Source organism: Pristiophorus japonicus, chromosome 16 (genome assembly GCF_044704955.1).
Source record: "Pristiophorus japonicus isolate sPriJap1 chromosome 16, sPriJap1.hap1, whole genome shotgun sequence".
NCBI classification, from domain to species: Eukaryota; Metazoa; Chordata; class Chondrichthyes; family Pristiophoridae; genus Pristiophorus; species Pristiophorus japonicus.
The window spans coordinates 22,790,211-22,814,928 of record NC_091992.1 but is presented as its reverse complement, the minus strand read 5'-3'; the positions used below and the strand labels follow the sequence as shown (position 1 = coordinate 22,814,928).

At 42.9% G+C, this 24,718-nt stretch overlaps 1 protein-coding gene across 16 annotated transcripts in view; it reads right to left on the bottom strand.

The window, feature by feature from the left end:
- The window catches only part of myo18ab (myosin XVIIIA b), a 299,468-nt gene that overhangs the window by 33,874 nt on the left and 240,876 nt on the right, over positions 1 to 24,718 (bottom strand). For all 16 annotated transcript variants that reach the window (XM_070857110.1, XM_070857122.1, XM_070857108.1 and 13 more), the window contains 5 exons: positions 24,419 to 24,529; positions 20,678 to 20,782; positions 19,858 to 20,004; positions 17,318 to 17,431; positions 231 to 347 (listed from right to left, as the gene is read on the bottom strand). In XM_070857110.1, the coding sequence (XP_070713211.1) occupies positions 231 to 347; positions 17,318 to 17,431; positions 19,858 to 20,004; positions 20,678 to 20,782; positions 24,419 to 24,529 (594 nt within the window). The remainder of the gene's footprint in view (positions 1 to 230; positions 348 to 17,317; positions 17,432 to 19,857; positions 20,005 to 20,677; positions 20,783 to 24,418; positions 24,530 to 24,718) is intronic.

The window sequence follows — 24,718 nt, the reverse complement described above, 5'->3', positions numbered from 1 at the left end:
CATAATTCAATCCATTGAAGAGCACTGCGTTCTTTATTTCAGAGCACTTTAAATTCTGTTGTGCAAACTAGTTAACTAATGTGCTAACTGCATTTAACTTTTAACAAAGTTTCACAACTGTGCTCCTTTTCATGACAAATTTAAACATCAATTATGTCATAGGAGTGGGTACCATGTGCTTCTTTTTCTTTGGAGGGAACCTGGGTAGATAGATCAGACACACTACCTACCTGGGCCACTATAGCTTTGTGTTTCTTCATGAGTTCATTCATATCCTCTTGGTCCTCCTCAAGGCGGCTCTGTAGCTCATTCTTTTCACGTTGCAGACGACTCAGCTGCTCTTCCAGCTGCAGAAGGGAAATGCAGATACAAATGATGTTCGAGAAATTTGTGCGATGGTACCATCCTTGCTGTATCAATTTCCAGTGCATTAGAATGTCAGATATACTGGTGTCAAGCTTTTGAAAGTCACACTTATGAACTCTGAAGGTTCTTCCTTCTCTCACTGAAGTTTTCCCCCCGTTTCACTTCATCACGCACCATCCACAACTCAGAGGGAACGTAGTACCACTTCTGCTCCTGCACTGCCACCAATGCCATTCAAAAACCTGCCTTTAGAAGCTAAGTTCAGATTGATTTTCCCTGTAATTTTGGCTTCCTTATTGGAAACATTGGGAACTCAGTGTCTGGGAGATTATGGATGCAAACCCACTTGGACTTATTGAATTCAAAATATATATATATATATGTGACTCTTTAAAAAAAATAATTCTTGCGCTTACATTGTTTTTAAATCACGCCCCACAGTGCTTTAAAACCAATGGATTACTTTTGAAATGTAAGCAGTGTTATCTAGACAATTAGCACACAGCATGGCCCCACAAACAGCAATGAGATGAATGACCAGATAATCTGATTCTTGGTTGGTGGTGTTGATTGAGAGATGAATGTTGGCTAAGACACTATGGGAACTCTCTTCTGCTTTTTGAATATTGCCATGGGATCTTTTACATCCAGTGGAGCAGGCAAACATTTTATTGTTGCATCCAAAAGGCACAGCCTCCAAGTCCCTCAATCCTGGAGTATGTCAGCCTAGATTATGTGCCCAAATCAATAGTGAAGCTTGAACCTACAAATTTCAGACTCGAGGAAACAGTGCTACCAACTGAGCTACGCTTACACTATATGGTTTAAATACACATTCTTTTTAATATTCTCATCTAACACTTACAAAAAAGATCACTATGTAATAAATGTCCTTGTTTCAGTCAGGAACAAGGTAAGAACATTGTACTGAGAGATTTCTATAAGTAGAACCCATCAATGAGACAATTTTTAGTATTAATTATTTTTCTTATTTTCAAAACATTACAAATGACTACGCTCCAAAAGTAATTAATTGGCTGTAAAGCACTTTTAGACGTCCGGTGGTCATGAAAGGCACTATATAAATGCAAGTCTTTCTTTATTCTTTCAATGTACTTAAGTGTAGTACAACATCTGTAATTGCAGCTGCAATTTTCTGAATGTTATAACACTTTTTAACAATACAAAATATACAGCCCCCTATGCTGTTGATACACTAGGTTGTTTTGGAAAACTCAACAGTTTGCTTTCACACATACCTGCCAGACACCATTAGCACAAAACAATACACTCAGGTTTGAACATTATGGAATGACAAAATTAAGATAAACAATTCTCAATTATAACTTAAATGGGAGGGAACAATTTACAAATTAAACTCCATTAACTAAAGTACAACACGATCTGGTATTTACACAAGATCTCGACTAATCCAACAAATCAATAAACAAAAGCAACTGCGGTCCCACTCCTTTTCCACAACAGAAAAAAGGCGGCCTTTTAAACACTCATTTGGAAACAAAACTGCAAGCACTTTTAATATATTACAATAAAACACAATTTTACAATTTGGTAACAAATCCCTCAAGCTTACAATCACTAAATTTCATCATGTGGAAGTGCATCTCAATGGTGAAAAATTCATAAGCTGTTATTTTAAACTTAATTTCCACAAAGCATCAGTTTTGAATCACTGAATAAATTTCCCAACGGTCCCACGACACGAAAGTTAAACCTAATCATCAAAGTACTTCTAGCAAGCAGCTCCCCTAAACACTGACACAATTATGGTCAGATACTTGTCCTCTCATCCTCAAGCTACTAATTTCTTCTAGTAGTATGCTTCCACAGGCACTGTTATTCATGCATGAATATCAGTACAGGTTGTACCTCTCCAGTTCAGGACTCTCCGATCTAGAACCATCCGTGGTTCGGCTTCAGTCCTTTGTCTGGGGCGTGAGCGGTGGTGCCGGGGGGGGGGGGGGGGGGGCGCGAATGCGGTGGAGGGGTGTGAGGCTGCGGGGGGGTGGGTTGAGAGACATCATCTTAAAAAAAAAGAGCAGCTAACCAGCAGAGAGCGAGAGAGAGAGAGAGAGAGAGAGAGCAAGCGCAAGGCCCGAGTTATTTTGCAGCCGGAGGCATTCAGGAGCCCGGGCACCGTCATCAGGTACCGGTAAAGCCTGGGCTCCGGGTGACCTCCCATGGTTTGGCAAATTCTCTGTTCTGGCACTGGTCAGGGCCCAAGAGTGCCGGACCAGAGAGCTCCAACCTGTACCATGTTATTCATTAAGGGCCTGATTTTTAGGCTAGACAACAGGGGGTGGGGAGACAGGAAAGGAATAGGGTGGGTACATGATAGCTGAACCCAATCCTTTCCCCAACCGAAGCTCACATACTTCTATCACTACTTTCAACATAAACCAGTTACCAAGGGTGAGACCTTGCTAGCTATATGGCTGAACTGCTGGCTGGATAGTCACTAAGGAAGTTCCCATAAAATGAAATTCGTTCTAACGAAGCATTCCATATAGCAGTTGTTCAATAGCAAAATGTTCCAGTTCTGACTAAGACGTTGATGGGCTTGCTAGATATTTCCTGCACTTTTTGATTTTATTACAAAATTGTAACATTGCTATGAGATTGAAGCAGTGACTATCTGCTGAGAAACCAAACACTATCACTGCATAAGCACCAGCTGTGTTTTACTAAAAGAAATCCTGACATACACTTACTGATAAAATGCATTTGTGTGTTTATTTTGATACTCTAAAATTCCCAAGCTCCATATTTATTACTAATTTGCTGAAAAGGCAAATCTCCAAGCAAGTATAAACCAAATAATGCACTAGATATAACGTGCAAGAGGAAAAAATAGATTTGGCATTAGGGGGTATATACAAAATGTTTTAAGTAAGTTAGCCAGAAAAGAGAGATAGCTGAAAAATAAACCTCACTGTGTTTCAAGGTTTATTAGCACATTGGAATGTTATCTTATCTCTCTTGCTCGACCAGATGGAGTTTTCCATTGTTATTTTTGACCCCTTGCCCCGTTTATTTGCCCTTCTGGGTTTCCTGTGATGGGGCCTCCTGTAATTAATCATTCAGATATGTTACACCCTTATAAAATGGATCACTACAAAGGCCGATGTTAGCTCGTTTAAATTCCGAGGTGAGGTCCAGTCCTAACCATGTAATTATAACAAAGTTCGATAGCCCAGCCCCAATAACCAGAAGGCCGCCAGGTCAGCACATTCTAGCAAGCTGAGGTCACCCTAGGAAGGCCTGAACCTGGTCTGTCAATCCAAAGTATTACTGATAAGGTAACCAATCAAGAGTTGTGGGAGGTTGTATTGGGGAAGCAAATGGTCTTTTGAAGATTGTATAAAAGATGGCTGATTTTGCTGTTCAGCGAGCGTTTCCACTCACAGGCGGCTGTGTTGAGAAATCGCTCCCGGACCCTTCGCAATTAAAAGATCGTTGAACCTTGCCTTCCGTCTCTGTCTATTAACTTTGAGGGTTGCTACACGGATTGGGACGAGTATCAGGGGGTCTGCTCGTGGAAAGAGAAGCCTTTCCACTATTCCCTTACATAATGTATAATCTGATCCCTTCAAGATTTATTCCATGTCTAAGTTTTCTGTGGAAAATAGGATAGGGCTGAAATTACTTTTCATTTTTTCTCACTATCGCACCGGTGCCCTCCAATTGCCAGTGATATACTTGGCTTGAATACTTTTTATGGTCTAGAAATAATGGACTTTATGTAACAAAGAATTGTGAAGACATGTTTCATTTAAAGAAATATCAGTATCTGAATTGATTACTATAACAGTTCAAAAAGCAAAAGGCTTTCCATTACATGAGCTGTAGCCTGTAGAGTGATAACATTTAGAAGTATAATCAGGTAGCAGAAATCCTCACTGATGTTCAGGTATGGTAAATCAAAGTTCTCCAGTGCACAGTGGTATCTTAAAGAAGAATTGAAATTAACTGGAAAGAAAATAGGATTGTAATTCAATATCTATTTTTCCTACTGCTTTTAGATCTTTGTTCCATATATTAAAGTGAATTTCTAACTCCTTGCTGAGTTGACATGACTTGTCATATTTGCTTAATAGATCTAACAACTTTAATTAGCTTTGTTACATTACAATGCACTACTGTATAGCTGTAAGTCAATAACTAATGAACATACTAATGATAAAGTAGATTTATTTTAAAATGTTTATAATTACACAGCCTTTTTTTGAATAAAAACACAATTTATGCTTTTGTGCCCATCAACTTGTCCTGCATGTGAATGATGTGCTCATCGAAGCGAGAGCAGATACTGCTGGGAAACGTAACACATTCTATTTTGGGCACCCAATGTCATCATCAAGCACTTCCAGGTCATTTCAAGTTCCCTCTGCTCTACCAATCTGCCTCAGGTCCAACCTGCCTCAGGTCCAACCTGATACATCCATATATTGTTAGAAATTAGGGATGCCTAAAAACATATGGTTATACGAATGAAACTGTGACACGAATAATGCTGTGTTTATATGATTGTGTTAGAGCTGTGGACAAGAAGTCTCTTCAGGCTAGTATGTTTTGGTTTCCTGCGGATGGGAAAGCATTCTGTACTACATACAATTTCCTTGTTGCCGAGCGATGATCAGTTGTTTTTAACTTAAGACTTGAACCTTGTTTATGTATCTTATGTATACTGCTAAGGTAGGGATTGAAGTTAGGTTAACAGAACTTCTTGCAAAGATAAGGCAAAGTTAATTAGTATAGAAAGACTTAGAATGGAAGAAAGTTGGGGAGGTTAAGGTAAACACAACCTCAGAATGGAGTAGTTTGCTAGGTCGTAAAGACAAGCAACGATCGATTAACGCAAAACAGCTTTGACTTTGGACCTCATGGTTGAGAGGGCCAGGCCTTGTATAACTGTACCCTAGAGGATAGAGACGAGAAAGATTAAGACTAATTCCAAAGGAAGAACCTTTAGAAAGTATAAGCAGGAAAGACATGTGAACAAGATCATAAGACATCTTTAGGGAGGGCTTTGTTTCAAGAATCGAGGCAAAGAACTCGACGCCCCATTGGGTACTGTGTTTTATGGGGAACCTCTATAGGTTAAAAGGTCTCGTCAATATCCCATTTCAGGCCCACACCTAAAAAGAGAATAAAAGTAACCTCCTGAAGGCTTGTCTTCACAGACGATGAAGGTGAGAGCTATACAGAAGTTGGGCTGGTCGAATGCTTTTTTTTTTGAGAGTGGTCCCATGTATTCACTGGAGTTCAGAAGAATGAGAGGGGACCTCATAGAAACGTTTAAAATTCTGACGGGGTTAGACAGGTTAGATGCAGGAAGAATGTTCCCAATGTTGGGGAAGTCCAGAACCAGGGGACACAGTCTAAGGATAAGGGGAAAGCCATTTAGGACCGAGATGCGGAGGAACTTCTTCACCCAGAGAGTGGTGAACCTGTGGAATTCTCTACCACAGAAAGTTGTTGAGGCCAATTCACTAAATATATTCACAAAAAGGAGTTAGATGAAGTCCTTACTACTAGGGGAATCAAGGGGTATGGTGAGAAAGCAGGAATGGGGTACTGAAGTTGCATGTTCAGCCATGAACTCATTGAATGGCGGTGCAGGCTAGAAGGGCCGAATGGCCTACTCCTGCACCTATTTTCTATGTTTCTATGTTTCTATGTTCTAAGGAGGCTCTAGGTGAAAAGGAAGAGAGGCTGCTCAGAGAACGTGCGCCAACCATCTGTCCAATCAGATAGGTACCAGCTACTTGTCATAGTCGTATATTTTTGCTGTATAACTAATGTGTGAAATTCCGTCCTAAACTCTGATTAAACACAAAGGCCCCAAGTTTCGTGCCGCGGCAAAAACGGCGCACCTCCGAGCTGGGCGCCTATTTTTCGCGCCGAAAACTGCGCCTAAAAAAAAATCCGATATTCTCGGATGTCTGCTTGGCACGGCGCGCTCTTCGCAGCAGGGTGCGGAGCCTAACACTCGCGCCGATTTTCTAAGCAGCAGGGGGCGGGTACAATTTAAATTAGCCTTGTGGTGCCGGCAACCCTGCGCGTGCGCGTTGCAGCGTTCGCGCACGCGCAGTCTCACACAAACATTGGCACTCGGCCATTTTAAAAAATACTGCAGAAAAAGTGAAGATTTGTTTCTTGGACCCCTGCAAAGGCTTGTAATTTAATTTTTTTTGATATTTCTGTGTGTGAGGGAGTGCTTTTTAGCAGCACTGCTGAATAAATCACCTGCTGAAATCAGTGAGTTCAGCTTTTCACTGCTAAACTTGCAGAACCGGTGCTGCATTGGTGCCTGCAAATTAAGGACTGTGTGTTTGGAGAAATAAGAGTGCCAATTCAACTTTGCAATGGATCAACATCCACCAAGAACAAAGAATTTCTTGCATGAGGAAGTGGAGATATTAGTCAACGTAATTGAGCAGAGATGGCAGGAGCTAGATACCAGCAACAGAGGTCGCATAAAAGTGCCACCAAAAGAAATGAAGAAACGCTGGAACCAAGTTGCAGAAGATTACTGCGCAGTGGTGCATACCAGGAGATCTGGAAGTCAGTGTAAAAAGAAATGGCACGACCTTGGTCAAGTAGTTAGTGTAAGTAATATTTCCCATTTTTAATTTAATCGTAATTGTAACCTGGCTATCTGTATGTCCCACCTTGCAGACTGACACACTCTGTAAAAAGTTATATTTTATTCTTTGCAGAAGAAATTGGCCCACAACAAAAGGGAGGCAACTCGGACAGGAGGAGGCGTGCCCAATCTGCATCCACTGACACCCTTGGAACAAAGGGTAGCTGCTCTGATGAGTCGTACATGGAGAAAAGCAATCAGTACAGCACAAGCTGGGCCCGCATGCGAGGAAGAGGGTAAGTCCTGAAAATGCATCATGGCCCTTTAAATCAACCTGCTGCCTGGCCTGCTATGTGTGAGAGTACTCATGCCACCCACCCGGCCCCCTCCCTTGCTGTTAAGCATTTGACTGTTCTGATGTATTTTGCAGAACATGATGATGATGACGATGATGATGCCGATGATGACGATGCTGCTGCTGCCAACCCTGAGGATCCTGAGGGTACAGAACAAGAACCAGTACAACCAGCTGCGGACGATCCAGACTGGATGATGGCAGCGATGACTGAAATGTCTGCAGGGGAGAGCTTCCAATTTAATGTTTATGAGCCCCCATCAAGGGGCACCAGAGTTTCAACCCCTAACATAGGTCTTGGTTCCACCTTCCATGGTTTCGCTTCCGATGTTGCGGTCCCAGTGGTGCTGCTGGTATAATGCAGCATTCTACAGTCAGTGCACTGCCGTCCCAGCCTGCGCCTCCCTCTCGCATAGGTTCTGGTTCCACCTACTATGGTTTTGATTCCGACGCTTCGGGTCCCAGTGTTGCTGCTGATATCATGGAGCAGTTTACATCCATTCATCCAACATCCCAGCCCACGGCTCGCACTCGAGTGCTGTCATCTGGAACACCGAGCGTCCTACCGTTCCAGCCCGAGCCTCTCCCTCTAGTTCTGCCGTCTGCAACACAGAGCATCCCACCATTCCAGCCCGAGCCTCTCCCTCCAGTTCAGCCGTCTGGAACACAGAGCATCCCACAGTCCCAGCCTGCGCTTCCCTGTGTAGTGGTGCCGCTTGCAACACCGAGCATCCCACCGTCCATGCCCGCGCCTACCAGTGTAGTGGTGGCACAAGACAGACCCAGGCAGAGGAGGAGGAGATTGGAGACACGCTCTCCTGAGATGCAGCGTGCAACAGATGCGACTCAGGTTGTGGCATTGGGTATGGAGACCAATGAGCTTACCTGATCACTCATCGGTGGTGTCAATGCAGTAGGTGAAGAGTTGACGGTCCTGACGGGAGGAATAGCAGTAATGACACGGGAACTTAGGGAGGGAATGTCCGAGGGAGTGCAATCGACGGCACAGGCCGTCAGGGAGGGCATGCAAATTACGGCATAGGCCATCAGGGAGGGCATGCAAGTGTCGGCACAGGCCGTCAGGGAGGGCCTGGTTGAGGTAGCTGCTGCAATAAGGGCACACAGCCCAGCCAATCAAATGACACCTCCATGAGGAAGTGAACATTCACTGAGATAATTTGCTGCTTTTGTTCTTGATGTAGCTGTAGTAGCATTTTTCAAATTGAAATTGTTTTGTAAGTTTTGTAACTTTACAACTTATAAGGGATCTTATGGTTTTTAAGTGATCTTATAGTGTAAATGCTCTCTCATTTTTTTGTATCTTATTTAATTTTACACCTAAAAAGTGATCCTGAAGTTTAAGTGTTCTTCAGAGTGTAAGATTTTTCACAATGAAACTGTTTTGTAAGTTTTGTAACTTTACAACATAAGTGATCTCAGGGTTTTCAAGTGATCTTATAGTGTAAATGCTCTCACATTCTGTATCTTATTTAATTTTGCATCTAAAAAGTGATCCTGAAGTTTAAGTGTTCTTCAGAGTGTAAAATTTTTCACATAGAAAGTGTTTTGTAACTTTTGTAACTTTACAAGTTTATAAGTGATCTTCAAGAGTCATATTAAAAAGTATAGTTTGATACAACAAATATTTTATTAGAGTGACGTTAACTTTTCAATAAAATATTTTTTCATTAAAACAGTTTCATGTTCCATTAACACAACACAACGTAGGAACAACTGCAAAGAATAAACATGTCCATACGCAAAAGTGGTCGCAGAGCCCTCAGGCATCAGTAGTTGAAGCGTTCACGGATGAGCTGCTGGCGCAAGTCTCGAGCAATCGTTAAAGGGGCACGATGGACGGCCCTCCTCCGACCTCGTGCTCCGACATCAGGCACTTGCATGCTTTCCTGATTGTCGTTATCATCCACATCCTGGTCTTCCGTAATACTATCATCATGCACTGGACCCTCACGTTGGTCTTCGGGTTCCACTACCAGCTCCTGCTGCCTCATGATGGCTAAGTTATGAAGCATGCAGCACACAACAGTGAAGTGACCGACAATCTGAGGAGAGTATTGCAACTGTCCTCCGGAATGGTCCAGGCATCGGAATTGCTGTTTCAATATGCCAATGGTCCTCTCAATGATGCTGCGCGTTGCAATGTGCGCCATGTTGTATTGACGGTCAGCTTCTGTCCGTGTCACGCGTATGGGCGTCATGAGCCAGGTGGTCAGGCCGTACCCTTTGTCTCCCAGTAGCCAGCTCTGCCCTTCTGGCTGCTCCTCAAGCATGTCATATCGAACGCTGTCGCGTAGGATGAACGCATCGTGGGTGCTGCCAGGGTATCTCGCATCGACAGACATGATGCGCTGCTTGTCGTCACACACGAGCTGCACATTGATAGAGTGGAAACCTTTCCTATTTCGGTACTGCTCACATTCCTCCACGGGTGCTCGCAAGGCTATGTGGGTACCTTTGGGAAGCCGGCAATCCTGAAGAAGCCCACAGCCCTCTCATGGATCACTTGTGCGGTCATTGGGAAATTGATGAAGTCATTCCTTCGCGCATAAAGTGCAGCCGTGACCTGGTAAACGCAGGCATGTATTGCATGTTGAGAGATGGCACACACATCTCCAGTTGTAGCCTGAAACGATCCCGAGGCATAGAAAGAAAGTGCAGCTGTTACCTTCACTTCAACAGACAAGGCAGTTGTCCTTCTGCTTCTGGGCTGCAAATCTGCTCTCACCATATCACAGATCTCAGTGACAACTTCTCTGCGAAAACGCAGCCTTTTCACACAATCAGCCTCGCTCATGTCCAGGTACGAGCGCCTGGTTCGATATTGTCAACGTGGTTAAGGTCTCCTGCCCATCAACCTACGGGCTACGACGTTCCTGGTGCGGTGAGCTCCAATCAATTCTCTCCGATGCAGTGAATTGATGGCAAACCATTGCATAATATGTGGTGTTGACAGTGCAGCACCCATTCTGCAAATTTAAATATAAAACTGTCGATGTGGCTGCCTCTCCCTGTCCAAATGGCCTCAGTCCCCCTCACAGCTCGAAGGCTGCTGCTGTATCTTTGGCTGCCGGCCAGCCACTGACGCCGCCCCCAAAGCGTGGCCGAATGGCCTCAAGAACCTTAATGAGCTGCGTGTGTCCTGCGTTGATTCTTCGGCTGCCGGCCAGCCACTGACGCCGCTGATATCTCATGGCCGAATGGCCTCTGGTCCGTCCGGTGCTGCTTCTTCGCGGCCAGCCACGAAGAGAATGAAGGCCTGCCTCAAGCACTGCAGCTCAGCTCGAAGCTTGCTGCTGCTGCCGTAGAGACACTGACGCTACACTGCTGCCTGTCTCCAACATGAAAGGCCTGCCTGAAGCACTTTCACACAGGTAGGAACATGGTTTATTTAATCTTTTCTTTGCTTATAAATTTTTATTCAGGTTGGATTTATTTGTATAATATTGGTATAAGTATAACTAAGGATTGATTGTAGAATTTAATTACTTCCCTTCCCCCCCCTCCTCGTTCCCTACGCCTAATTTGTAACCTACGCCTGATTTTCTAAAGTGTAGACAAGGTTTTTTCGAGCGTACAAAAATCTTCACTTACTCCATTCTAAGTTAGTTTGGAGTAAGCTTTCACTCACGAAACTTTGAAATCAGGCATAAGTGGCCAGACACGCCCCCTTTTGAAAAAAAAATTCTGTTCCAAAGTGAAACTGTTCTACCTGATTCGAACTGGAGCAAACTAAATGTGGAGAATTCCGATTTCTAAGATACTCCGTTCTACACCAGTTGCTCCTAAAAATCAGGAGCAAATCATGTGGAAGCTTGGGGCCAATATACCCACCATATTGGTTTGTACTGGAACTTGATTATTTAAAATGACCAGAGATTGCCGTAAACTGGTTATTTTTAAACAATATATCATTGTGATACTTCCCCATTTCCCACATTAGGCATCACTTGTGACTGTAAAAGGGGCTTCAGAAAGGCCACAGCTTGCTGAAGCCCCTTTTACATTGAAGGAGTGTCTTTGACAGCACTCTGATACTTCTGCCATCACTGGTATTTTCCTAAAATGAATAACCTTCATTGACACAATTTTCTGGATCTCTCAATCTGCTAATGGGTCACTACTTGCATCTCAATGTTCAAAGTTGAAATTCCCTCGGTTTTAGCTACATAGCCATTGTGGACCTCCAGCCCCCAGTGGCTTCATTTAGGAAAGCAATTTAATTCGAAGACACTTCTATACACTGACACTGCAGATCAGTAGTGGCCTCATTTTGTTGTTGGCTGTCTGAGAAAAACAGCAAAATTATGCTAGTACAGCCTTAAAATAAGCAAGCACCCAATTGTAATGGAGGAATTGCATAGCAAAAAAATATGATTTCCAGTGTTAGTGTAATTACAGTACAATGAGACCTCATCATTACAGGAGATTTCTGAGTCTAAGTCTATTGGCATTCAGTATGCAACATTCCCTGCTCAGAGCCAGAAGATTGTGGGTTCAAGCCCAAAATCTAGATTTGAGCACATAATCTAGGCCTTTCAAGTGGATGTGAAAGATCCATGGCACTATTTGAAGAGGAGCAGGGAGTTTTCCTGATGTCCTGGCCACATCCAGTCATGAATGGTGCTGGACAATTAAACAACTAACAGGAAGTGAGGCTCCATGAATATCCCCATCCTCAATGATGGTGGAGCCCCGTACTCGACGCAAGAGACTAGGCTGAAGCATTTGCAACTATCTTCAGCCAGAAGTGCCGAGTGGATGATTTTGAGGTGCCCACCATCACAGAAGCCAGTCTTCAGCCAATTCAATTTTCTACAAGTGATATCAAGAAACGGCTGGAGCGCACTGGATACAGCAAAGGCTACAGATGCTGACAACATCCCGGCTGTCGTGCTGAAGACTTGTGCTCCAGAACTAGCCGCGCCTCTAGCCAAGCTGTTCCAGTACAGCTACAACACTGGCACCTACCTGACAATGTGGAAAACTGCCCAGGTATGCCCTGTCCACAAAAAGCAGGACAAAGGCAATCTGGCCAATTACCGGCCCATCAATCTACTCCCAATCATCATAAAAATGATGGAAGGCGTCATCGACAGTGCAATGAAGCGGAATTTACTCACCAATAATCTGCTCACTGATGCTCAGTTTGGGTTCCACCAGGACCACTTGACTCCAGACCTCATTAAAGCTTTGGGCAAAACATGGACAAAGGAGCTGAATTCCAGAGGTGAGGCAAGAGTGACTGTCCTTGATATCAAGGCAACTTTTGAGCAAGTGAGGCATCAAGTAGCCTTAATAAAATTGAAGTCAATGGGAATCAGGGGGAAAACTCTCGAGATATTGGCTGGAGTCATACCTAGTTCAAAGGAAGGTGGTTGTGATTGTTGGAGGTCAATCATGTCAGTCCAGGACATCGCTGCAGGAGTTTATCAGGGCAGTGTCCTCGGCCCAACCATCTTCAGCTGCTTCATCAATGACCTTCCCTCCATCATACGGCCAGACTGGGATGTTCACTGATGATTGCAGTCTTCAATTCCATTTGCAACTCTTCAGATAATGAAGCAGTGCATGCCCGCATGCAGCAAAACCTGGACGACATTCAGGCTTGGGCTGATAAGTGGCAAGTAACATTCGCACCACACAAGTATACTATAACGATCGGCAATAAGCCATAAGCTAAGCACCGCCCTTTGACATGAAACAACATTACCATCGCCAAATCACTCATCAACATTCTGGAAGGGGGGTTACCATTGACCAGAAACTTAACTGGACCAGCCAAATAAATACTGTGGTGACAAGAGCAGGTCAGAGGTTGGGTATTCTGTGGTAAGTGTCTCACCTCCTGACTCCTCAAAGCCTTTCCACCATCTACAAAGCACAAGTCAGGAGTGTGATGGAATACTCACCACTTGCCTGGATGGAATACTCACCACTTGCCTGGATGGATGAGTGCAGCTCCAACAACACTAGAAGCTCAACACCATCCAGTACAAATCAGCCCACTTGATTGGCACACGATACACCACCAGCGCACTGTGGCTGCAGTGTGTACCATCTACAAGATGAACTGCAGCAACTTACCAAGACTTCTTCGACATCACCTCCCAAATCAGTGACCTCAACCACCTAGAAGAACAAGGGCAGCAGACGCATAGCAATACCATCACCTGCAAGTTCCCCTCCAAGTTACATACCATCCTGACTTGGAAATATATAAGAACATAAGAATTAGGAACAGGAGTAGGCCATCTAGCCCTTTGAGTCTGCTCCGCCACTCAACAAGATCATGGCTGATCTGGCCGTGGACTCAGCTCCACTTACCCGCCCACTCCCAATAACCCTTAATTCCCTTATTGGTTAAAAATCAATCTATCTGTGATTTGAATATATTCAATGAGCTAGCCTCAACTGCTTCCCTGGGCAGAGAATTCCACAGATTCACTATCCTCTGGGAGAAGAAATTACTTCACAACTCGGTTTTAAATTGGCTCCCCCGTATTTTGAGGCTGTGCCCCCTCGTTCTAGTCTCCCCGACCAGTGGAAACAACCTCACTGCTTCTATCTTGTCTAGCCCTTTCATTATTTTAAATGTTTCTATAAGATCACCCCTCATCCTTCTGAACTCCAACAAGTAAAGACCCAGTCTACTCAATCTATCATCATAAGGTAACCCCCTAATCTCCAGAATCAGCCTAGTGAATCATCTCTGTACCCCCTCCAAAGCTAGTATATCCTTCCTTAAGTAAGGTGACCAAAACTGCACGCAGTACTCCAGGTGCGGCCTCACCAATACCCTGTACAGTTGCAGCAGGACCTCCCTGCTTTTGTACTCCATCCCTCTCGCAATGAAGGCCAACATTCCATTCGCCTTCCTGATTACCTGCTGCACCTGCAAACTAACTTTTTGGGATTCATGCACAAGGACCCCCAGGTCCCTCTGCACCGCAGCAAGTTGTAACTTCTCCCCATTCAAATAATATTCCCTTTTACTGTGTTTTTTTCCCCCCCCAAGGTGGATGACCTCACATTTTCCGACATTGTATTCCATCTGCCAAACCTTAGCCCATTCGCTTAACCTATCCAAATCTCTTTGCAGCCTCTCTGTGTCCTCTACACAACCCGCTTTCCCACTAATCTTTGTGTCATCTGCAAATTTTGTCACACTACACTCTGTCCCCTCTTCCAGGTCATCTATGTATATTGTAAACAGTTGTGGTCCCAGCACCGATCCCTGTGGCACACCACTAACCACCGATTTCCAACCCAAAAAGGACCCATTTATCCCGACTCTCTGCTTTCTGTTAGCCAGCCAATTCTCGATCCATGCTAATACATTTCCTCTGACTCCGCGTACCATTATCTTTTGTGTGGCACCTTATCGAATGCCTTTTGGAAATCTAAATACACCACATCCATCGGTACACCTCTATCCACCATGCTCGTTATATCCTCAAAGAATTCCAGTAAATTAGTTGAACATGATTTCCCCTTCATGAATCCATGCTGCGTCTGCTTGATTGCACTATTCCTATCTAGATATCCCGCTATTTCTTCCTTAATGATAGCTTCAAGCATTTTCCCCACTACAGATGTTAAACTAACCGGCCTATAGTTACCTGCATTTTGTCTGTCCCCTTTTTTTTTTTAAACAGAGGCATTACATTAGCTGCTTTCCAATCCAATGGTACCTCACCAGAGTCCAGAGAATTTTGGTAGATTATAAAGAATGCATCTGCTATAACTTCCGCCATCTCTTTTAATACCCTGGGATGCATTTCATCAGGACCAGGGGACTTGTCTACCTTGAGATCCATTAGCCTGTCCAGCACTACCACTCTAGTGATGGTGATTGTCTCAAGGTCCTCCCTTCACACATTCCCGTGACCAGCAATTTTTGGCATGGTTTTTGTGTCTTCCACTGTGAAGACCGAAGCAAAATAATTGTTTAAGGTCTCAGCCATTTCCACATTTCCCATTATTAAATCTCCCTTCTCACTTTCTAAGGGACCAACATTTACTTTAATCACTCTTTTCCGTTTTATATATCGGTAAAAGCTTTTACTATCTGTTTTTATGTTTTGCGCAAGTTTACTTTCGTAATTTATCTTTCCTTTCTTTATTGCTTTCTTAGTCATTCTTTGCTGTCGTTTAAAATTTTCCAAATCTTCTCGTTTCCCACTAACCTTGGCCACCTTATATGCATTGGTTTTTAATTTGATACTCTCCTCTATTTCCTTGGTTATCCACGGCTGGTTATCCCTTCTCTTACTGCCCTTCTTTTTCACTGGAATATATTTTTGTTGAGCACTATGAAAGAGCTCCTTAAAAGTCCTCCACTGTTCCTCAATTGTGCCACCGTTTAATCTGTTTCCAGTCTACTTTAGCCAACTCTGCCCTCATCCCACTGTAGTCCCCTTTGTTTAAGTATAGTACGCTCGTTTGAGACATTACTTTCTCACCCTCAATCTGTATTACAAATTCAACCATACTGTGATCACTCATTCCGAGAGGATCTTTTACTAGGAGATCGTTTATTATTCCTGTCTCATTACACAGGACCAGATCTAAGATAGCTTGCTCCCGTGTAGGTTCTGTAACATACTGTTCTAAGAAACAATCCCGTATGCATTCTATGAATTCCTCCTCAAGGCTACCACGTGCGATTTGATTTGACCAATCGATATGTAGGTTAAAATCCCCCATGACTACTGCCGTTCCTTTTTCACATGCCTCCATTATTCCCTTGATTATTGTCCGCCCCACCGTGAAGTTATTATTTGGGGGCCTATAAACTACGCCCACCAATGACTTTTTCCCCTTACTATCTCTAATCTCCACCCACAATGATTCAACATTTTGTTCATTCAAGCCAATATCGTCTCTCACAACTGCTCTGATATCATCCTTTATTAACAGAGCTACCCGGCCTCCTTTCCCTTCTTGTCTATCTTTCCGAATTGTCAGATACCCCTGTATGTTTAATTCCCAGTCTTGGCCACCCTGCAACCACATTTCTGTAATGGCCACCAAATCATACCCATTTGTAATGATTTGTGCCGTCAACTCATTTACTTCATTCACTCACCGATCCTTCATCATCGCTGGGTCAAAATCCTGGAACTTGTTCCCTAACAGCACTGTGGGAGTACCGTTACCACATGGACTGCAGCGGTTCAAAGCAGCGGCTTACCACCACTTTCTCAAGGGCAATTAGGGATGGTCAATAAATGTTGGCCTTGCCAGCGATGCCCACATCCCAGGAATAAATTAATAAAACATTTATCCCTCAACTAACACCATGAAAACAGATGATTTGATCATGATCTCATTGCTGCTTGTGGGAGCTTGCTGTGTGAAAATTGGCTCCCTGCATTACAATAGTGATGACAGTGCAAAAGTACTATATTGGCTGAAAATAAATTTGAGACCCTGAGGTCATGAAAGGCGCTACAAGTTCTTTCTTCTCCTCTGTTTAAGAATTAGAATACTGTAGACATCAACTGAAACTAAACACACCAATTTACTTTAGCAGTATATAACAGTTATTTTTCAGAGACGAGGTAAGCTGATATGGGGATAATTCTGATCGAAGCAGAACATTTCAACTTAGAAAACAATTTCAAATTTCCTTATGGATCTAGAATATCTGGTACTAATATACAATATTAATTTAAAATAGTCCCAATATATCCAGTTTACTACAATCACCACACTGAATAGTCAGTCATTCGCCAATGTCATATTTCACCCAGCAACACATTTTACAAATTTTGTTTAAAATATACATTTATATTGCATCACATCGCATCACATGCAATCATTTCACAGACATTTGAAAATTCATTATTTGCGCTTAAGAGGAATCCCAATTCAAGCACACAACTGGTTACTAAAGCTTTTATGCATTCATCTGGAAATCTAAAGTTTTGCAAGCTAAACCGGCAGCAAACAAATGCACTTACTGCAACTTTGGCCTTCGAGATATCTTCAATTTGAAGGTGCAGATCTTCCATTTCAACTTCCATAGCTTTTCGAGCTTTGACAGCTGCTGCACAGGTGAACTCTGACTCTTCAAGCTAAAAATAGACAATAATATAAGGGATAGTTTTACATTCTATCTGGTCAGGTAAAAGGTGAACTGGAACAATTTAGAAATTTCAGAACAGAAATGAGGAGACTGAGTAGGTGGTTACAGGAAAAACCATTTTTATATAAAGTTTCTAAACTATATAAATTTGCTAGCAGTCCAAAATCCATTAACAAATGCCATTATTCCTAAATGAAAATATTCTCAGTGAAGGCTCATTCATGCACTCCTCTTCTCCCTCTCCCAAAAAATATACACAAGAAAGCCACAGTATCCACCCTATATGGTATTCTCCACTTTTTAAATCTAAACATACTTTATTAACCATCAGGAGTAAGCTCAATTCACCAGTAAGAAAATGGGCAAGACCTCCTTAACAGAGCTGAGATCAAGTCATCCACAGCTTTAAAAAAAAATGTATACTGTGGCACCTGCTATTTAAGTTTCCTCTTATGCGACCATAACATTTTGGCCGGAAAGGTTCTCTGTTGTAATGGACCTCCAATGAAAGATCATTTGCTGAATGTCACCAGCCCCCAGGCTCTCTACTTATAATTAATGACCACACCAAGCTGTATATTAGCCTAATGTTTTGTTCTCAGAGTAACATACTGTAACTAAATGAGACAATCCCAGAAGTATTTTCACATTCTACCTTTGACCTCATCTGCTTTCTCCATCTACTAAAAACACAGATTTTTCTTAACTGATTAGAATGAATGTAGCAATCTCAGAGCTGTATATTGATGCAAACATAATGGGGCTGAAATTGAGGCCTCAGAAAGGCCAGTTAGCAGGCCGCACTAACGGGGCACTGAAGGGCTTTTGTCCGGGCGCGGCAGCCAGAAACCCCCCTCCCGGTGAAAAGTTGTTTGTGTTGCGCTCCCCGATTAGCGCACCGCACACATGGCGGTGTTGCCTCGGGGGAAATTGCCCCGCAGGACGCTGCCACTGATAGCCTCTCGATGCAAGAAGCTGTGATGACTGTGGCGCCCCGGTTGCCCTTAAAAGGGGAGATAGTAGCTTGGCGGCAGACATTTTTTTTTTTTTAAAGTCGGTCCAATAATGGCAGCTGCTGGTGTGGCCGGGCCGCCAAAATGCAGACTGGCACCCACCGCTGGCCCAGCCAACACCCTCCCTAGTGGATGGGGTGGATTTTCAGAAGTAACACACAAAGATGAGGCTAACTGGCCTGAAATTTCTTGGCTTATTTATGTGCAATTGATAGATTGAGAGATATTCGGTTGGTTACTACCCTTCCTTCAATAGGGTAACATATCACCTGCCACTACTTTGACCAACTGCGAAAGATTTGTGGAAATTATAGTTAGTGCTCCACTGTTATCTTCTCAATCTCCTTCAATATTCTGGGATACATAAAAACATAAGAATTAGGAACAGGAGTAGGCCATCTAGCCCCTCGAGTCTGCTCCGCCATTCAATAAGATCATGGCTGATCTGGCCGTGGACTCAGCTCCACTGATCCGCCCTCTCCCCGTAACCCTTAATTCCCTTAATACTCAACATCGGAGTGTAGAGATTTTATATTTTTAATTCTATTCTACTTTTAAATACAGTTTCTTGTTGCATATGTATCTCTAGTAGTTAATGATCCACAAAAAAAGCAATATTTATCAACAGTACTTTATGGCCGAGAAATTGGCTTCATAAGCGCCTCCCGTTATCACCTCCGGGGGCGCTAACGACTTACCGACTGGACACGGCGAGATGAACGACTCCCGCTAACTTGGGAGAGAGGATTGTGGCAGCGGTAACACTTTGCGCCACGATCTCCTGCGCCCAGAGATCATGACGGCATTGCCGTGCACATCGCCCTGGTCCCGAACTTCAGTTCTACTCCCTGCAGCATCACCGGGCGACAAAACCTTCAAGCTGCAGGAGGCATTGTTCGGGAGGCCAGGAGGTGGCTGCAGTAAGTGCAAAAATGGTTGAAATGATTATTTTCCATTTTTTCGCTTCCTCTTCACCCACAACCGATCAGCCTGGCACTCTGCTGGAGTGCACGGAGCTAATCGGGCTGGATCGCAGCTGCCATCGGGGACCAGCTAACTGGTCCCAATGCAGAGCCTGCAGCGATGGTCTGTCCCTTTAAGGGAGGGAAAGGAGCCTCGGATCGGGGCAGCGCTGCACGGGACATTGTACAGCGCTGCACCACTACCGTCCCGACTGCGTCCTTTAGCGCTCCAGGAAGGAAGTCGAGTGCTTGATTTAGCGCTCCACTTCCTTCCTGGAGCGCAAACATCGAAGTTAGAAAAAGCTGGGCATCATTAGTGACTGCCGCTAATTTTCTCAGCTTTCAAAAGTTGCCGCCCCAAACGGGGCGATACTGCATTTCTCCCCCTATCACTTTGAATAAATGTCGTTTAAATGATAAAGACAACTAGAAAGTGTTACCTGGTTTTTCAACTGTGCGATTTCCCGTTTGCTGGGTGCGTTATTCTTGAAGTGATCAAGCATTATTTGTGCATCAGCCAGAAGAGCTTTTGTGCGCCGAAGGTCCTTGCGCAGCCTCTTCTCAGTTTCAAAATCTCGTTCACTGACCTAGTTTAAAAAAGAAAGTCAAGCTAGCAAAATCCTAGGAAGAGGTTACATTGAGATTGTACTAGATTTGAACTTCTTGCATCATCTTAAAAATGGGGGAAGATTTTGAGGCATCCCGCCCAACGGAAACAGTGAGGTAGTGCCCTGAAAATCAAGTGGAATGACTTACCTCCCTGTTCCTGCTGATCTTCCCCAAGACCTACCGCTGGGCAGCTACAGTGCCCAACTAAGTCAAGCGGTTGGCTCTTTTAATATGCAAATCAGGGTCCTATGACACACATCAAGGGCAATGGGTGGAATCTACCCCCATATACTTTTCAAGTAGTATCCTTTCTCCAAACTCTGCAGTGAAGGCAATAAACTATTTTTTTTTTTGCATAGAATGCACAGAATACAAACAGTCCATTTGTCCAACTGGTCCATGTCAGTGTTCGTGCACCACATGAGTCATGTAAAAGAAATGCTCTTCCCCATTACTGATTCTCGGCTCTCTTGAGATAGCAGTTTACTCTTATCTAAAATTTTTTACAGTTCTACTAACCTCAAGGTCTTGTTAACCACTTATTGCAAATACTGAACACTGATATTGGGTTATTGAAAAACAAATCTCAAGACTGATATAGTTGCTCAATTCTGAAAGGACATAATTTATGCAAGATTTTATGAATGTTACCTGTTCACTGACTGCAGACAGTTTACTCTCCAGATCTCTCTTCTCTCTCAGAATTTTTTGTTTATCATCATACTCTTCTTCTAACTGCAGCTCAAATTGTTTTAACTGGGAAAATAAACATAATCATAACAGTATCAGATTCCAAATGTTCATAATATATCCTCCAGTAGTTTTTAAAAATTTAATTGGTTTATAGACTTCATTTATGTAAACATGCACAAATTATGAGATGACAGGGAGCTGAAATTCAAATACCTTCATTATCGGTTATCTACACTCCAATTATCTACGCGGTAACACCTTGTGCAAAACGCCACCTCATTGTGCAGCCTTCTAACAATTGCCTCCTGAACAACATGAATCAACTTCACAACTCAAGAAATGAAATTCAATTTTAACTATCTCAAGATAGGCTGGAATAAAGGAAATGCATGTGTTCAAAGTGGGACAAACATTTTAAGAATGCATCCAGGACTGCTTCCCAGATCAGTATGTTTCTAGTCCAACAAGGAATTGCTTCAGTTAGTTCTGGAAATGAAGTGGGGTAAATAACAGATGAGAGAGTAGGAGACCAGGGTGAATGCAAGAATGTAAAAGGATAATGATGAGTCAAATATAAGGGTGCTGGACTTAAAAAAGGGAAATTCAGCGAGATAAGAGACCTGACTCAAATTAACTTGGCAGAAAAGTTAGCAAACAGGCTGCCTGATCAAGAGTAGGAATTTTCAAAACGGAGATGAACAGAACCCCGAGAGGCAAAAAGTGGGTGCAAACAGCAGAATTTCATGGATATACAGAAATTAAAATTAAACTCACTTACAAATCATGGTCAAAGTGAAAACCTAGGTGCACTGCAGGAGAATATTAGAGATAACTGTAGAAAAGGTATGGTTCTAAAAGCTTTAGCAGAACTCAAAAGTGGTTAAGTCAGGGTTCGGTTGTCACGCACCCGAGGCTGTTGAATGAAGTCAGGGAGGAAATAGCAAGTTGTGCCATGGGACTGAAGAGAAACCAATGTAACATATTTGTTCAAGAAGGGAGAGAAGGAAAAACTGGGCAACTATAAACCAGCTAGTCTAATGTTGGTTGTGGGCAAATTCAGTTAGTGAGCCTTTAGAAACACATGTTAATCAAAGACAGCCACCAAAGTCGTATTTAACAAATTTTATTGAGTTTTTTTTTTGAAGAGCTGGCTGATTGGATAAAGGAATTTTGTAGATGAAGTGTATATAGAATTTTAGAATGCATTTGATAAGGTCTCTCACAAGCAGCTTGGTTAGAAAGTTGGTTGACGGACAGGAAACAAAAAGCTGAGAGTAAATGTGAGTTGCTCAGATTTGACAAGGGCTGAAAGTGGTGGCCAGTGCTGGATCCATTTTTGTTCTTGGTGCATACAGATGATTTGGACTTAAAATTTGATGCCAGTGTCCCCCAAGGATCTATCCTTGGCCCCCTCCTATTTCTCATCTACATGTTTCCCCATGGTGACATCATCTGAAAACACAGCGTCAGTTTCCACATGTACGTTGATGATACCCAGCTCTACCTCACCACCACTTCTCTCGACGCCTCCTCGATCTCTAAATTATCAGACTACTTGTCCGACATCCAGTTCTGGATGAGCAGAAGTTTTCTTCAATTGAATATTGGGAAGACCGAAGCCATTGTTTTCGGTTCCCACCACAAACTCCGTTCCCAAGTCACTGACTCCATCCCTCTCCCCAATTTCTGTCTGAGGCTGAACCAGACTGTTTGCAACCTTGGAGTCATATTTGACCCCGAAATTATCTTTCGACCACATATCCGCAGCATAACTACGACCTATTTCCACCTCCGTAACATCGTCTGTCTTTGCCCTTGCCTCTGCTCATCCGCTGCTGAAGCCTTCATCCATGCCTTTGTTACCTCTAGACTAGACTATTCCAACACACTCCTGGGTGGCCCCCCACATTCTACCCTACATAAACAAGCGGTGATCCAAAACTTGGCTGCCCGTGTTTGAACTCGCACCAGATCCCGCTCACCCATCACCCCAGTGCTCGCTGACCTACATTGGCTCCCGGTTGAGCAACACTTTGATGTTTAAATTCTCATCCTCGTTTTCGAATCTGTCCATGGTTTCGCCTCTCCTTATCTCTGTAGTCTCCTCCAGCCCCACAACCCTCCCAGAGATGTCTGCGCTTCTCTAATTCTGCCCTCTTGAGCATCCCTGATTATAATCGCTCAAACATTGGTGGCCATGCCTTCTGCTGCCCAGGCTCCAAGCTCTGGAAATCCCTACCTCACCCTCTCCGCCTCTCTATCCTCCTTCAAGACATTCCTTAAAACCTATCCGCTTCACCAAGCTTTTGGTCACCTGCCCTAATTTCTCATTATGTGGCTTGGTGTCAAATTTTGTCTCTCATAATACTCCTGTGAAGCGTTGGGACATTTCACTATGTTAAAGGCGCTATATAAATACAAGTTGTTGTTGCTGAAGACAACACAAAGTATGGGGGATTTGGCAAACTTTATGACAGGTTAGCAGAATGGTCAAGCAGGTGCAATTTAATATGGATAAGTGTGAGCATTTGGGGAGGAAAAACAAAGAATAGGGGCATACACTCAATGGATAGACACTGAAGGGCGTGGATGAACAGAGACCTAGGGATTCAAATATAGTATTCCCTGAAAATGCAAGTACAAGTAAAAACATTAAAAAGGTCAGTATTTTGGGTTTTTATAAATTGTTACAAGAGTAAAGAAATGATAATTTTGTACAAAACATTGGTTAGGCCACAGTTAAGGTACTGTGTGTACAACAAAGCAATTATTGATTAAAACCACTCCACAGCACAAAGAGTGGATATCTGTGGATGTTAAGGAAGGCTACATGAATAGTTATATATTTTAATAATATTTTGATGTACCTTTGCAGTTCAATTCAAAATAATTACATTGTGTAAACAGAATGAACTAACAGTCCAGGCAGATCATTCCAAATCAAATAAAAACAAAACAAATTTTATTTTATTGCAACAAAAAAAGTCTCATTAAAAAAAGTGAACAAGTAAGTTTAATTTTGCAAATGTTTTTTTAAAACCAATTTATTTCATATTACATCACTCTTTCCCCTGGAAGTGTCCAGGACACCAAAAAGATCAATATTCCTCTTTTCTTTCCCCCTCCCTTATTGGTTAGTGGCTCTGCTGTGATAAAGGGTTTTGTTCACTCACATGCCCAGGAGCTAGCAAAACTCATGCACTAACTAATTTGCATGAAGTCTTTGGAGAGCAGCAAATTCACTGTCAACTGATCTTGTTTTAGTACCTAGTTTACTGGATAATGCAATGTGATGGAAAAGGCTGGTTGAGGTCAGAGAATTAGTCAATCAGCATTAAAGGCATTTTATGCAAGCTGACACAAATTTATTATGCAACAAGCACTCTTTGTTAACATTGTAAAAATATTTTTTCATGGAAATGTGCATTTAATCTTAAGTGGGATAACTAATTTTATTGGCAGTGATTTTAAATGGTATTCACTGTAAATACAAAAACCTAACTGCTACATATCCTTATCTTACTTTTAACTTGCTGTATTTTCATGCTGCACAAGACAAATACAATGGGATACTGAATGTGAGTGGGTGCAATGTGACAGCTACAAGCATGCAACAAGTACAGACTAAAATTAGATTTTAAAATGCTATTCATTTAACGGAAATATTTCTATGTCAATTATTACAGAAATGAAGCTCACCTTCTTCTGGCAAGACTGTCTAATTTCTTCCACTTCTTCCTCTTTGTTCTCAATCTCCTTTGTTTGAGTTTGTCTGTGCCTTTCCATTTCCATTTCCAACCGAAGCTTGGCCTAAATTTGGGCAAAAGATTATACTCTGGGAATGCTGAATTGCCTTGGCAACTAACTGCCCATGAACATGTTCACAGTAACAATTCTTCATTCGAAAATGTTCTCTCTGCTCCCCATGGTAATAGCTCCTCAGCTGTCAGATGCCTTCTGGTACCTCGCTCAAGTGTGAATCCAGACATTGATCACTGC